The following is a 15,538-nucleotide window of genomic DNA, read 5'->3' as shown; positions in this document are numbered from 1 at the left end:
TCCTGTGATCAAACAACACCTGAGTTGCTGACCCAAAAGATTTCAGGGCTTCATGGCTGATATGCTACACACAGACCAATATGTCTGACTCTACATCAGTTGCCATAGCAACAAAGGCTGTCAGGGGCAGGCGCTCTTCTATAATAGCGTGTTCCACTTGTCCTCTGGATGTTCTGCACGCGCTCAGTTGTTTTACACAACACAAACTGAGAACGTACAAAGAAAGACCGCCTATTTTTTTCAATTCCAATTATACAACCATCATTTTACGGATCAATATCCGGGCCATCCTGCACTGATGGTCCATCATGAGAGATGCCACACTGGTAAAAGCCTTCCCACTGCACTTCCCTCTCTCCCTCCATCTACGATCAGACATGGATCACTGAAGTGGGAAGTTGAATCTGACATCGCTCAATCGATCTCTCCTCTCAAAGTTCATTTGTAAACACATCTCAGTCATGTAAACCAGATCCCAAAGACTCAGCGGTGCTGAAAAGAACCTCACAGATCCACATCAGGACTTCGTTTGCATTCTTTAAACGAAGATTGACTGAGGAAACATCGGTCATTTCAAGTTTGTATCTAGCAAAGACAACGCCCACATAAAACTGGCTCTTGCACTTGTGCCGGTGATATTTGGAAGTTTTAAAGAAATAGGCGAATTTAATACCTCACACAAGGACAATACATGTTATAAAATAATATAAAATAAAAAAAATCAATGGGCGTTTATCAGTGGTTGCTTGGCAAGAATGTGGAATTAAATCATATATCCGACTCTCTTCAGTGAATTACACGATCGTACATTTGACTCTTTACCAAAAAACTAATTTTGCTTCTGCTGATACTTATTACGCCTTATATTCTTGCTGTAATAACGTTGCCATCCCTGTAGGGCCAAGTTTGTCATCGAGTCAATCGCGTTGAGACAGCTGAGACAAGTATTAGCAATAATCCACCACTAGATGGCGGCAGCAGGCAGCTACGAGCCCACCGATACTTCTTTCCATTACAAGAGATTGTCCTGTTCCTTCCTGCACACCAGCCAGCCATTTTCTAGCTTCCAAAAATAAATTAGGTCAAGTGACATCAGCCCCTTCAACCGCAAAATTGGGGGGAAAAAACCCAGTCACTACAGTAGATGGACAACAAGAGACATCAAGTAAAAAGACAATTTCTTCTTTTTTAATCAGAATATACAAAGCAGTGGCTGTAACCGAATGTTTCTGAAAAAAAGCCGTCTTAAGACACAAAACTGGGTTACCAGCCATAACATAGAACTTGTTGAACTGAAGGGAAAAACATAGAAATGGTACAAACTTGCGTGGAATGCATACAGGGCGAACGACCAAAGTGTTAAGATTTAAGAGGGGTTAATTCAACAAATTGCAAAACCCTGCACCAGAGATGCATCTGCATGGAGGTGCAAGACTGAGCCCGCTTCTTCGCTTGCACCATCTGTTATGTTAACATGGCAGCCAAGCCAGGGATGAACTAGCAGCGCAACACAAAAGATTATGCATCATCTATCAATGCCAACAACGATCCGTCATTAGCCCCTGCTTAAAACTTATCTTTGGTCCTTTAAGTGAATCTGAGAGGTCAACATGAGCCTTGAAGGTGAGCAGCTGCCTGTGATGTAGGATTCTTCTGGTCAGCAGTGAAACAATAGAGATTGTGCTTCAAAACGTACAGATATAAAAACCAAGAAATGAAAAACTGATCTCACAGCATGGCCCAACTTGAACAAGTAAAAAAAAGGCTAATTTTAAAGACCAATAAATAACATTTCTTTAAAAAAAAATAAAAGGAAGAGAGACAGGGCCACTATGTTTCAGGACTCCAGTGCAATGCGATAACATGGGAGCGAACGAAAAGTATGATCTCTCAAAGATACAGAAAGCACAAGCTCTACAAACAATGTTGACCAGGCCGGTACGACAGTGCTCCAAACGTGAGGCAGGGCAGGCGTCTTCAGGCCTCCACTTCTGCCTCTTTTGAGTCGCCGTTCTCCTCTGTCTTCTGCTTTTTTGTGTCCACCTTTTCCTGCACATGAAACGAGTCGGTGAACGTCGTGTGAGGGGCGTAAAAAAGAAAAATGGCAGTGCTGCTTCAGTTCCGCAAATTACCTCTTCCTCCTCGGCAGCACGCTTCTGTGCGTCGGTCCCCTCGGCAGGGGTCACCTCCTCGTCTTTCTCTGCGGGGACAGTTTGTCTTCAGCACCCGTGACATAATCCAACTACTGAATAATGAGTCAAACAGCTCCCTTACTCTCTCCATTTTTACAGTCCTCTTCAGCCTCCCCTTTGTCTTCGTGATTTCCATTCTGGAGAAAAAAGAAAAAGTCAGGTTTAAAATATCAAACATGGGACAGGAGAGCTTCCCAAGCACAGACTCCTCGGGGAGATAATTTATGAGTAGCCCTTATTACCTCCCTGGAGGATTAGCAAAAGAGAGGGGGGGGGTGAAGAGGGGGAGGGAAAACTGGTCCAGAAAACTTGCTAACATCTGTGCCATTTCTCAACCCAAACAAAGCCTTGAGGAGCAGCTGAACGGGAGAGGGGGAGGCAGGAACAGCGACACCTGCATGATGAGGACTGGAGAAACAAAAGGCCATGAGGCTCGGTTCTACTCACTGTGCCATTAGCAGGTGCGTCTCCATTGTCCGTCTTCTCCTCCGCCTCCTCCTTTTCCACTTCAACTTCTTTCTTCTCCTTCACCGGCTCCTACAAAATAAAAGCATTTTATTTGAAAGAGTCGGAACTTGAAGCGCGTCTAAAAGAATAAAGCAAATGGACACGGAGGAAAGCTGTAACTGGGTTGGAAAATGTGGCTAAATGTAGAGTAGAACGTCCGACTGCGTGTAACATTGACGCTACTGTGGTTTCCCGCCCACAACTGCAGCTCTGTCGTCTCCACCGCTTTGTCTCATCTGCTCCACACGCTTCTCTATACACAAACTAAACACCACAATACGCATCACCTCCACCTCTTTACATTCCACAAAGCACACTGTCGACATTTCGCCTCTCTTGGGCCCCAAAACTCATCATTTAAAACGCTTTTAAATCAAAGCGTTGCCGACATTTGAGCGCCTTCCTCTGCGTTAACAGTTAGATCCACTCCGATAAAACAACTCTTTGAAGTTTCCGTCCTCTTTTAACGCGGCCATTCAAGCGGAAAATAAAATGAATGAAACGCACCTTGGCGGTAACCTCAGCAGCTGCGGTTGTGTCAACGACGGTGTCGGCCATAGCTAGTTTGAGCGAGTTATATCAGATAAATATGTTCCTCTACAGAAACAAATACGGTTTCTCCAGGTCTTCTTGGCGCGGATAGTCCAAAGACGCCGAGAGAGAAATGATGTCTGCCCGTCTCCGCTTTTCTGTCGAGCTGCTTGAAAAACCACTCTCGTTGGACGCGGCGGGGGTATCTGCCACCTGATTGGTCACCAAGCACAGCCGGAGCATTTCATTGGAAGACTATCATGTCGGTTAAACCAAACACAACCGCCTACATCGCTTCTCCACGCGGATTGGCTAGTGTTTTTTAAAGCCTTGTTCCTATTCTTTTTTGTCTTTCCCTCTATTTTATTTGTTTTCACCTCCTCGTAAACAATCAAGGCGCTTGGATTATACGCGCAGGAAGGAAATAATATCGTTTGGACCATGCGAACACGTGAACAGAAAAGTTATTTTAAAACAGTGTTTCCATAAAGTTGTTTGAGGACATACGGTGTCAAATTACAAGAGGGAAAAAAAGAAGTAATCAGAAGTTCCTTTTCTTCTGAATTTTAAGCGTCTTTGCCTCTATGATTTTTTCCCCCCTTTGGTACATTCATAAGACATAAGAGCTTTCTTTCAACAATTAACAGAGACGGAGCCGAAACAGTCGAAAGTAGATTGATTTGTTTTGGAAAAATTTCCACCAGTTTTGACCCTACTATCTTGGATGAAAATACATCTTAACACTCTCTCGCTACTTTCTAGACTAAGTGTCAAATTACAAAAGAAAATCAGACCACATCTGCAAAAGATTACGCTTCACCTCACCTTGGCCAATATTTGAATTTTTTTTTCTTTGTTCTTCCCAGCTCCCTCCTCTGTGTGGTCTGCGATGTCCGGTGCTACGCAGCAGTATGGTTTGAGTAACGTGACGACTTACAAAACATGATTCAGATTCCAATTAAGAATTCCCCTCACACATATTCAGAATGTTCATTCAACCATCTCCACCCACTTAGCCCGGACAGGGTCATCAGGAGCTGAGGGGCCCAACATGTGAAGACGACGTGGCGTGACAGGATCATACAGGGTAAATAAGGACGGGGCCTTTCCCCCTTCCAGATATGGAACATCACTTTTCTTGAAGGAATGAGCCTGGAATATATCAACTTTGTTGTCATTTTTTGGAAGGTTTTCCTTTCTCTAAAATTCACGGATAAATAAAGACCATTTTGCAACATATAGTTCACCTCCAAAGACCTATGAAACCAAGAAAATGGGCCTTGTTCACCTTTGACAATATGAATCTAAGCAATTTTTTTGTTTTAATCGAATGCAAAATCATCATTTTAGTATGCGTAGATTGTTGTCCTTTACCCGTAACTTTGCCTCACAACACGTGAAAGCAGCTAGGTCTCTTCAACATGCAACCACTTTCCCATCTTTATCAGATTTATCACCCTCTGCGTCAATATTTCTCTGGATAGTGTCTCCACTGCCTGCTTGAACACTGCAGTCTGAACATGCAATGGAGCTGACCTCAGTTTGGTGGATCATAATTTGGGTCTGCATACCTTTAGTGTGACATCTGGAAAAATAGTGCATTCACTCAGGCACATATACGGTGGATTATCATTAGATGATTTGATAAGAGGATGTGGACCAACCTGACTGAACATGCGCTACAGCACTAAGTATGAAACTCTACCAGATATTATGTACATGAACATTAGACGTTTCAATGGATTCAATGTGTCACTGGTCCACGATTACATGTTAAAGCATATTAAAGTGGTTATCAAGGACAGCGTCGAGCTTGTCTCTAAACCAGCCTCTTCTTGTCTTCCTCACTGAACTCAACTCTCTCTGTCATGATTGAACTTGCTCATCCAACTGTTAAACCAGAGGAAGTGGCAACACATGTTCGTGGGGCCTGATCGCAGCGTGTGGACCGCTCATATATTTCCAGTCGAGGCGCTGCACGGTATCTGCAGAAACCAAACAATTAAAAGGTTTCTCTTCCACACCTTAACACTTCCACCCACTCACAGCGCTATTATTAAGCTCCACTTGAAGCCTTCACCAAGCTGATTACAGTCATGTGAAGAGCCACTGTCTCCATGAGATCCACATCCAAAACATAACAATAATCACCAGCTCTTTTGCAAGGTAGGCTGCCCTTTACGCTCCCACTGCTGTCTTGTTTGTATGAATGTGGAGATTAACTATTGACCACAAATACTCTGTTCTTTCTCTTTTGGCATGTATACATTTAATTTATGAATGTGATGCCCATTTTAGCTCAAAACTAACAATCATATATCACAACACTTTATTGGCTTAGAGGGGTTTGTATTCATGCCTGTTTATCATAGTGTGAACCACAGTAACAGGCCCCCCAGATCACTGTGCACCTTTTCTTTAATAACCAGACTGGGGGAAGTAACTTACAAGAGTTGCTTGTAAAACTACATGTTGTTCTGTCTGGCAGTAGTTTGAACATTTCTGACCCCGGAAGAATGTCGTTTGTAAAACTACTGCTAAAAAGGTAAACACTGTCCACAATAGTGGAGAGCGTGTAACTTGCTTGACTGGAAACATCAATAAATGAATTCACAAGAAGAAAAATATTTCTTTAGGTTGCTCAACAACATGCTGTTTATGTTGAGTTGAAAAAAAATTAAAGCCATCGAAACTAAAATAACACGTAATAGAGGATGACATTCTCAGATCATTTTTTGGTTGGTTTGTATTTCTCAGTTTGTTTATTCACATTTCTCAGCCATGCACCTCTGTCAAACCGCCAGCTGCTAGCATTTATCCACAAGCATTTCTTCAGGGAGCTAAAACTAGTAAAGCATTATGACGCAAGATGATTTTGTTTTCTCGCTTTACTGCTAACTTGGTAAGATTAATAATGAAAACGCAGCAGGTTATGACCTGTAGTTGGAAGGATGCTGCGCTGCTGTAGCAGTCCACAAAGTGGGATCTGAAAGTAGTGAGTCAAATTGAGGTTCAGAACTGATTCATTCATGCACCGACGGCACCTTCGACATCCCCAGTTCACATGGTGGAACCTGAGGAAGTGACTGCACTTAATGCTGAGGGCGGTCTGAGGGCTATTTTGGGAAAGTGGAGCTGGTAGCAACGTTTGCAGTCTGTGTCGTGGAGCCACGGCAGGAACGGTGGAGGAGAAGGCATTACTCACTCTTTATCTGAAAGTGGAAAACGGGAGCACGTGTAAAGAGGGAAGGGGAGGGGGGAGTCCGTGAGATCATTTCCTGTCCCCTTTAACTCGCCGTTTACCTCAACATGTTTCCATCCAGATCACTGTGGAGAAAGGCCACTCTGTTCGCTCCACGGGTGAAGAAGGTGAAGCCAAGTGAGTGAGGGAGGCGAAGAGAAAGTAGCGAAACGCAAGTTGTGAGTCCTGTGGCCAACAGTTTCAGAGCTCACCGCTCTTTCCACGAGTTTTTTTTTCTTCTTCAATAAAACATCCTGTGACCACAGGAAGGAATCAAGTAAGAAAAGCCTCTTTGTATTCACAGTGGAACACGCTCACGACTTAAGTCAACTCAATATTTTGTATCAATTCCAGTAGCCTGGGGAGACGTTTAGCTTTTCAGGATACAGGATGGGAAGTGCTGCACCTTGATTTCACCTCAATCTCTTGAGGACAAAGGACTTATCTGACTTGTGGAATGTCAGGGCTCGAGGGCACAGAAAAGTGGGGCCCATCAAAGAGGAGAGGTCAGGATTTGGTGGGGGAGGGGTCTCATAATTGGAGAAATTGGTGGAAGCATCTCAGTTCTTTTGTTTTGAACAGCATGGTGCGCATGGCCCACTAAGCATGATGAGGTCGGCCCATGTGTCCTGTGGAGAGGAGCGACAACATGAAGTTGACTCCTCGTGGGGCCTTCTATTGAAACATACAGTGAAGCGAAGAGTCACTGGCACCTGTGCCTTTTGTCATTCTACGAGGGTCAAGCACATGCGCAAGCTCAATGCTGAGACTAAAGTTTAGCTCAGGTTAGAAGAAAACAGTTTCTAATGTGTGGTGATTTGTATTTAAATAGCAGACGCACCACTTGAGCTGCTTAAATAGATCAGTTAGGTTAAATTCATACGGAAAAAATAAACCTAATTTATCTTGATTTTTAAAGTTAGAATAATAAGATGCACAGAAATATGCAGGCATATTAATGCAGCCTCATGAATGGACAAATAGACATAATCTCAATAAGCAAACAAAGAGTAAGATTTAACAGAATTAAACTCAAATATATATTTAATATCGGTGATCAGAGAAATGTAAAAAATAAAGTCTAAATAAATGAGGTGAGAACAAATATTTTCAATTATTATGTTACAATGACTTCAATATTTTTTGAAATGGACAGACTGATAAAAATCAATAAAATAAATAAAAAATAATATCTGCAGCATTTATATCATGAAATATTAATTTTGTCTTATATATTTTAATTAAAATTAATGCAAACACAAAAATGGGAAAACAAATTCTACCTAATCACATTGAGTTGAAGAGAATTCAGTCAAATGAAATGTTTAATTAAACAGAAATGTAATTGGTCTTTTGAAAGTAAATAAAACAATGAAAGGAACAGATTTGTTAAAAGGAATAAATTCATCAAGACTGCAGAAATAAACCGTTAATTTAATTTAATTTTAGCTAAACTTATAAAATGGAATATTAATGTTTCGTTTGTTTGAATTAAAGAATTTAATTTATATTTATGAGTACTTACATTTATTTAAAACAATAAATGTGGGAGTAGAAAAAATGCATTTTTGCACTCCATTAGTTTTATTATTCACATCATGGAAAATCAAAACAGCGGGCAAAAATGGGGAATAAAACGTCCAACTAATTCTTTTTGTAGAATCAAGTCCTGTATCTGGAAGCATAAAATATTCATGCAAACTATATATGTGTGATTGATAAATATTTGTTTCATTAAAAATAGTACATTTTGTTTCATAATTTTTGTAACAGAAATGAAATAATGTGGTTGACTGTCTTGTAACCATTTAGTTACAATTGAAGAATACAAACTAAAGATTCATCAGCATTCATCGTCGAATAGTCGTGAAATTGTCTCCTTTGTCAGGATTCTACCAACCATTATCGTCTCACCGCGGGGCCACTCTGTCTAGTTAGCAAATCTGCTCAACTATCTGCCTCAGGTGGGGATCAACTTCAGCAAGGAGTCTTCTCATGGATGGCGAACCAAATATGCTTTAGCTAATGAAAGAGAAAAACTGGTTGAATGACTTCTTGAAAGCGATGCGTGTGTTGCTGCCAAACTCACTGGTGACAACAGCACAGAGACACTGTTGAAAGCTTTTAAACCATTGAGTTTGTCAAGGTGCCAAACGACTGTCAAGTAAATCACTCTGATCTGCGTAACCGCCTGATAAATGTTGCTTATTACAGTTGTGTTACAACCATTTAGCATGTCGCTTCTCACGGTGAGTGAATTCTGAGCAGCATCCAGACTGATTTAATGACTCATGTGGGCTCAACCCAGAACAACAAGAACCAAGCTCGACTAAGTCAAACTAGACTGCTCCATGTCATGAAGTGGAAAAGTTGTGTGGCAACAACACACGGCTATGGAACACTCCCTTAATCCTCCAGTCAGTTACTGAGTGGCAGATGAAATTGAAATGGCTGCTGTTCCGGCCTTGAACACGCAAGCTTCATTTTAGAGTGACATCAATAGCAGAAATAATATTGCACAAAATGAAGGCGCTAAATGAGCAAATATTTGTTTTCCAAGTGAGTGTGATTTTCCTGAACACACATTTTTTAAATAGTGTGCTTCTTGTCTTGTTTAAAAAATGAAGCATGGCCTACAGTGAAAAGCAGCAATGTGATTCTGGTTGTTATGTTGCGGTGACTTGTTTGGAAACAGGTTTTTTTTGTGTTTGATTTGGGTTTTTCCTGCTGGTACATTGAAACTCTCCCCAGATGACTAATATTCTAGAACAGCAGAGATTCTCCTCGGCCCTCCTCCAGCGGAGTTTGAACAATCCCACCTAATTTATTTCACCTCTTAGCTCCTCCCTTCCAACCGACTTGCTGGGGGAAGTGGAAATTTCCAGTAATTCCTGGAGCTTTGCAAGAAGCGCTCCTCCTTCTCCCGGTTTCCCGCCTTTCTCCTGCTACCTGATCTTCGCTGCATGGCACAAAGACCTGAGGCCCTCTGCTGCACAGACTCAGACCGTTTTATTGTTGGGACAGTTTTGTCTCCTCCTTTCGAGCACGGCCTCGGAAACAAACGTCACGTTGCTACTCTGGATATTTTGGAGCCTAAACGATTAGCAAGGTTCGGGATCACAGAGCAGATGGTTCATTTGCATTTCTTTTTCTCTCTTCCAGCTGATCTGATATTCAGCTGCAAAAACATGGCTGCAGCAAATGCATCAAAGACTCAGGGATTTAGACCAGTGCGGTGCTCAAATGAGGCGATGCATTTATGGTTGCTACATCTGGGATTTCACTTTCAATGAAGAATTTTTCATTTATACCTCAACAATCGTAATAAATATTTAGGAAGTAACATGCTTCTTCTATATATAGAAACAAAACCTGCACACATTTAAAAATGTCGTCTATCATTTATTGATATTAAATGTTTATTTTTTAATAATATTTTTGCACATTGTTTTTGCACTACCAGGAGAAAATAGAATTGATTCATTCATATTCATTTTGAAGCTGGGACAATTTTTTGTTTATTTTTTATTTAATATCTGTCTCATTATATAATGAGTATGATGACTTAATATCAAGGTCATTGACTGAAGGAGAATATGTCACGCAAAATCACAAAGGAGGCCAAAACCAAGCAGCGTTAGCATTTGTGTAGTCGCATCAGGGACACCAATTTTATAAACCTCCACCCGTTGCAGTGCATTCTGGGAGGGAGAAGTTGTTCCTGACAGGCCTTTCATATTAGGCCTCATGTGGCCTGCAGGCCTGGAGTTGACAAGCCTGGCTTCAGAGGAGCTTTCCTATTGTGACACCCAAAATCCAGACATTTGAAGGACAGTACTTGCAGATCTCTCTCTGCGTGGAGATCAAGCTTGTTGGCTCTCGATCTCTGACGTGTCGCTACATGAAGGAAGCCACACATTCCTAACAGATATTGCAAACATGAACGACAGTGTTTTCAGCAGCGTTTCTGTAGCTGTGTGTTTGAGCATGGAGGCAAGCTTATGTAACTAATGGAACCAAATCTACCACTTGGTTTAACACCTGAAGTACCAGACTGGAGAGCACAAAGCATGTGGCTAATCCAAGGTGGAGCCCTGCCATTTCCTCGTCTGGCTCTAAGCTCCATACGATTAAAAATAATATCACAGTCGCTAAAATCGGTGTCTTAGATTAGTGGAAGGAGTCTTTGCCAAAAACTACATTTGACAATTGTGCTATCCAGAACAGAGGCGGATCTTACCTGGGGTCTTGCCTCTATTTAATGTGTAGATTTTAAGAATCCCGGCGTAAACTACATGAGAAAGTCCAGATAAAATTGCATCCTGCTAAAACTCAAGACTATTTTTACTGTTTATTTGTACTTGCTCATGATTTATTAATACATTCAGGGTTATCATCTGTACATCTCATGCTCTTGATATTTATTTCCTGATGATAAATTCATCGAGACCAGGGATTCATTTGTATGGTTCGGTATATATTTGAGCCTATTAAAATAAGACTTGACATCAGCCATTGAGAGTGACCCCGTGTCGCGGCAGCTGCAGAGGAGAACTTTGTCGCCGGCATGAGGCACACTGACCTTAGGCCCATTGTGAAGCACCAACAAAGAGCCATCTGCACAGCAACCAGAGCTGGGGGACTCACGCACACGGGGGGAGGGACACCAAGACCTGGGGAGAGTAAAACCGAATGTAAATAGAAATACATCATCGGCGAAACAGCCAAGGCTTCTGCGAACAACAAGAAGAGCACTGCTCCGCCGGTGGAAGTGGAAGCAGGTCTAATCACTAAAGTGCACGCTTCCTGTCTCCGACACGATGGAAGCTAATATTCTGCTCTGCATGAAAAATAGATTCTCCCCGAGTATGTGGCTGTCTTGCTGAAAATGATCCAGCCGACGGGATGAATGTTGGGTTGTAAAATGCTGCAAACAAAGACAGAATGGTGTCAAGGATTTGTATGAAAACCACAACCGTTTCACAGGTAAGACGTGAGAGTCAAGATTGCTTAGCAACAGCGGGGGAAAAAAAGCGGTCCGTGTGGTCACGGAATCTGGTCTTGCTGCCGCCCAGTGGTGGACAGTCAGCACGGTCAGGTGCTTCGGGGGAATTTTAAAACAGTATTTGGGGAAGACATCAAGATACGTATTTTTTTTTTACGACGTCTATCCTTTGTCAAAGTCGGTTCCATGATATGATTGGCAAGCAAATGCGGCAGCTCCGGTAGTGGGCGGTTGCTTAGCAACATTGATAGGAGGGTGTAAGAGTTTGTCATTGGAGGGGAGGGAGCGTTTGGGTGCAGGCGGAACGAGACTGGGGAAATACCTGGCAACATTCCCAAATAAACAGAGGGAGACAGTCGGCAACTTTATCTGACACCGCGGCAGAAGCTGACATGTTGTTGCAGATGATGGAAAACAATCACACCACGGTGGTGGGAGGTCCCTAAATGTAGGTCTCTAATGTAAATACATGGGTAAAATAGGATGAAAACCATATAGATTGTTTATCTAATGCAACGTAAAACTTAATATGTACACTAAAATCAGATCAGGAACAGAAAAATGCCTGAAAAATCACATTATTTGACAATATAAATATCAATGTAGTGAGGTTTTTAAAATGTAAACATTTAGAGTAACAAAATAGAGATACTTTACATTACATTAAAAGTCTTGGGTAAATCAGAAAATATCTGATTAAAAGAAATAAAAAGTATTAATAGTATGTTTGCATTATATTTAGGTATCAGTCTGTACTGAAAGGCGATTCAATCTTTTTTCTTTTTTTTTCTATGTGGAAAACAACAGAGCTACAGCGCAAATATCACAGAAGAACTTTGCAAGTGTCTCAAAACAAAGCTTGGTTTCTTCATGGTTTCACAGTTTCACACTGACCTCATGTGGATCCAGGACTGCAGTGTGAAGTGAGAGTGAAATCATTCATTTGGATCGGACGCTGAATGAATCAAATTGGGAGGAAGAAAACGAACAAATGGACTGATGTCTCCAACATTAATTCATTTTAATCTGCTTCCATACAGCTGGAGCTCATCCTAGCTACACACATCCTGTCAATCACTGGCACACACACTCGTACCCGAGGACAGATGTTTGCACGTGGACGGTGGGAGGAAACCAGAGTGCAGGAAACCCACACGTCGACAGGGAAAAAAGCTTCACAGAAAGAGACGCAGGTTCGTCTCAAACTGGAGACGCTCAGCAGTAAACAGACATCCTTCAGAAGCACCATGTTGCCACGTTCATGTACGCGTAAACGTGGACTCACTATCTGGGAACCGTTTGCACCTTCCGTAAAGGTGTTTGAAAATACTGTATGAACACTGCTTATCAGCGCGGGAAGATAAAGAGTTAAATATTCAACTCACTTCCTGGTTTGTGACCCATTTCTTCTTTCACAGCCTCATGTGAACTGAAGTTGAACTCCAAGAGAAGAGTCTTCAAAACGGCCTATAAAAGGCTGTGGGACGTTGAAGCACGTATGGATTACTTATAATAACATGACATTTGGAGTGAGCAGCAGGAAACCATATATTCACCTGAGCCACACTACAGTGAAATAAACCACCCTTCAAAAGAAGCTCTCGTGTCTCTTGTGAAGGTTCAAATTTCACCACAAAATGAAATGGTGCTACTGTTTTACAGCTAGAGTACATTGGTCAAAATTACAATGCAAACATTCTAGAATTCAAAGAGAATGGCAGTCAAACTGAAAGTGGCCCTCCTCTACTGTCAAGCCATACTGAAAGACTATCGATGGTTGATCGATGAACACGACCCTCAACACTCAGTAAGCACTGACCAAAATCACATTACGTCACTGCAAGAATACTTTCTTCAACTGTAAAACACAATTCCACAGAACTAGAATTTAAAATATCATTTGTACTGTCCACTATTTTCCTTCTAAACAAGTGAGACATTGGCAGCGGTTTTATCACGTTCTCCAGGCCTCAGAATCAGGTCAGTGTTATCTCAGGGGGACACTGTCGTCCATGTATTTTTGGGTTTCCTGAAGACATGAAAAGAGGCAGCACCTATTGCCACTTGCCAGTGCAAAGCAGTGAAAACGCAACGTCATGGATATTCCTTCTTCAGACATTTCACACTTTAATTTAACAGGATTTGTGTTTTTATCAGTAAAACATGGGCGTGTGTGATGTAGTGTCCTTGCTGCATTAAGAACATGTGACCTTGGGATGTTTTTTAAAAAATGGTGACGTCATGATCAAGTTAGAGTCATCAATTAAATTTTTTTTTTTTAACGTAAACAAGAACGACAGACCATCATACAACTCATTACACAAAAGCGTGAGCGTAACCACAGCCCACCATCATCCCCAACCACAAATAAATCAGTAATTTATTTGTAACACACAATGTTCTCTGATGCTAACTGAGATCTTGGTTGCCGTCCTCCATGGCCTGGTGTGTGGAAGAATGAAGGGATAGAAGTGGGATAAGCCAGTGAGGTTAGTGACAGAGAACAGAAGAGGCAGAACCCATGATGGGAGGCTGAAAGCTGAGGCACGAAGAATGTTGTTTCGGGGAGCAAAGAAGAGGGAGGACAAGAGACTGGGTGGTCGGACAATGACAACGCGACAGGCAAAAAAAGCGAACAAGGAAAACATGGTGAGAAGAGTAGACTGGAGTCGTTGGAGAGTAGAGCAAAGAGAGAGGCTGCTTCAGGATAAAGAGACAGAGCACGAAAGAGAGGGAGGGACAGGATGTGCAGCAGGTTAGGCTGATCAAGGAAAGGCGCAGAAATGTGTTATTAAGTGAACGCAGTGAAGACATTTGTTGGTTAAGGTTATTTTCTCATGACACACAAATGCATATGTACGTGTTTCTGCAGTGTCACAAACACATTGTATGTCAAGTATATAATATAAGTATATAAGAAATCAAACCAGAAGGAACATATAAAAAAGATACCTTTCATCTTGGATCGGAGGAATCATCATCCCACTTCCATCCCTTCTTGTTGTGACAGTGAGGGCTGCATGCAGGCCCGGTCTGGCCCACTAAGTCATGACTTGTGGCCCAGAAGATTTTTAGGAAATAAAATCTAGACTATCTCTGGGGCAAGTTGATATCATTTCATAAAATGAAGGCGCAGATGAATGCATGTCCTCCAAGAAGAAAACCAGACACCTGTGTTATTAGCTGGTGGGGAGGAGGACAGGTCATGTATTTAGAAGCTAACCAGAGAAGGATTGTGCTGCAGTTAGCCTTGTATTAGCCAACAACTAAAAGGGACACAGATTCAGCTTAAACTACTTGGGCACCGCTCATATAGATACTGTGAGCTCCAGAGAAAGCACTGCAGCCCTCTGTGTTTGTGTTATCCCGGCTTCCCCAGCAAACACGGGATTTGTTGCCTCAGTGTGACTTTTGAGTGGGTGTGACCCGTTTCCCATTAAACCCAAGCTTTGTGCAACCCATGTTTTCTGACGAAGCTCACAGGTGTGGTTGTGAGCCGAGCTTCCCTCTCCTCCGGGATAGAAACAGTATCAACAGCTCTTCCCCGGGTCATTCGCTTGGCTGGATATGTATCTAACAGTCAAATGTGAGTGCTGTTACTGGCTTGAAGAACAAGAATCACCTTGTGTAGCAGAAGAGAGAATTTCAGGGGAGACTGTAAAACGCTAAGCAGCTGCGCGGTGTTCCTTGGAAATGGCCGACGCAGACGCTCCCTCTCCAGGCAATGAGGACTCTTTGTCAGGAAAGGAAATGAGGTTTGTGTTGTCATTAAAGGGAATGTTTCTATGGCGATGCAAAGGGCCGTGTGCACAGTTAGCTGCAAGTGAAGGAAGGGAGGGGAGCTAAGTGAGAGTAGAATTTCAAAGAACGCACACTCCCTCTGTCTCTGCCTCCCTCCCTCCCACTCCTGCCTGTCCTTTTATCTGCGATGATCTGCTTTTATTGCCACAGTTGAGGCTGCTGGTGGGATTATCTTGAGCAAATCCAGGCGTTAACTGATCAATCATAAATGTTTACAAAGGCTTTTTTTTTAATAGCTGCCGCTGTAATCCTCTAAAATGG

At 42.2% G+C, this 15,538-nt stretch overlaps 1 protein-coding gene across 1 annotated transcript; it reads right to left on the bottom strand.

The window, feature by feature from the left end:
• Positions 1-1,166: 1,166 nt before the first annotated feature.
• si:ch211-222l21.1 (parathymosin) lies at positions 1,167-3,410 on the bottom strand. Its single transcript, XM_053868531.1, has 5 exons — positions 3,207-3,410; positions 2,640-2,729; positions 2,275-2,329; positions 2,133-2,200; positions 1,167-2,049 (listed from the first exon to the last, which is right to left on the bottom strand). Exons 1-5 carry the CDS (start codon positions 3,255-3,257, stop codon positions 1,978-1,980), a joined length of 336 nt encoding a protein of 111 aa, XP_053724506.1. The 5' UTR covers positions 3,258-3,410; the 3' UTR covers positions 1,167-1,977.
• Between the last annotated feature and the right edge of the window lie 12,128 nt (positions 3,411-15,538).

The sequence above is a fragment of the Synchiropus splendidus genome, chromosome 6, assembly GCF_027744825.2.
Source record: "Synchiropus splendidus isolate RoL2022-P1 chromosome 6, RoL_Sspl_1.0, whole genome shotgun sequence".
Taxonomy (NCBI): Eukaryota; Metazoa; Chordata; class Actinopteri; order Syngnathiformes; family Callionymidae; genus Synchiropus; species Synchiropus splendidus.
The sequence above is the reverse complement of the archived record's forward strand: the minus strand, read 5'-3'. Positions and strand labels throughout refer to the sequence as shown.

Bases quoted from the DNA above. Each gene is read 5' to 3' on its own strand.
- si:ch211-222l21.1 (XM_053868531.1), bottom strand. From the start codon at position 3,257: ATGGCCGACACCGTCGTTGACACAACCGCAGCTGCTGAGGTTACCGCC. The intron at 2,730-3,206 runs GTGCGTTTCATT...TTTATTTTGTAG, and splicing joins CTGCTGAGGTTACCGCCAAG to GAGCCGGTGAAGGAGAAGAA. The intron at 2,330-2,639 runs GTGAGTAGAACC...TTTTTTCTCCAG, and splicing joins ACGCACCTGCTAATGGCACA to AATGGAAATCACGAAGACAA.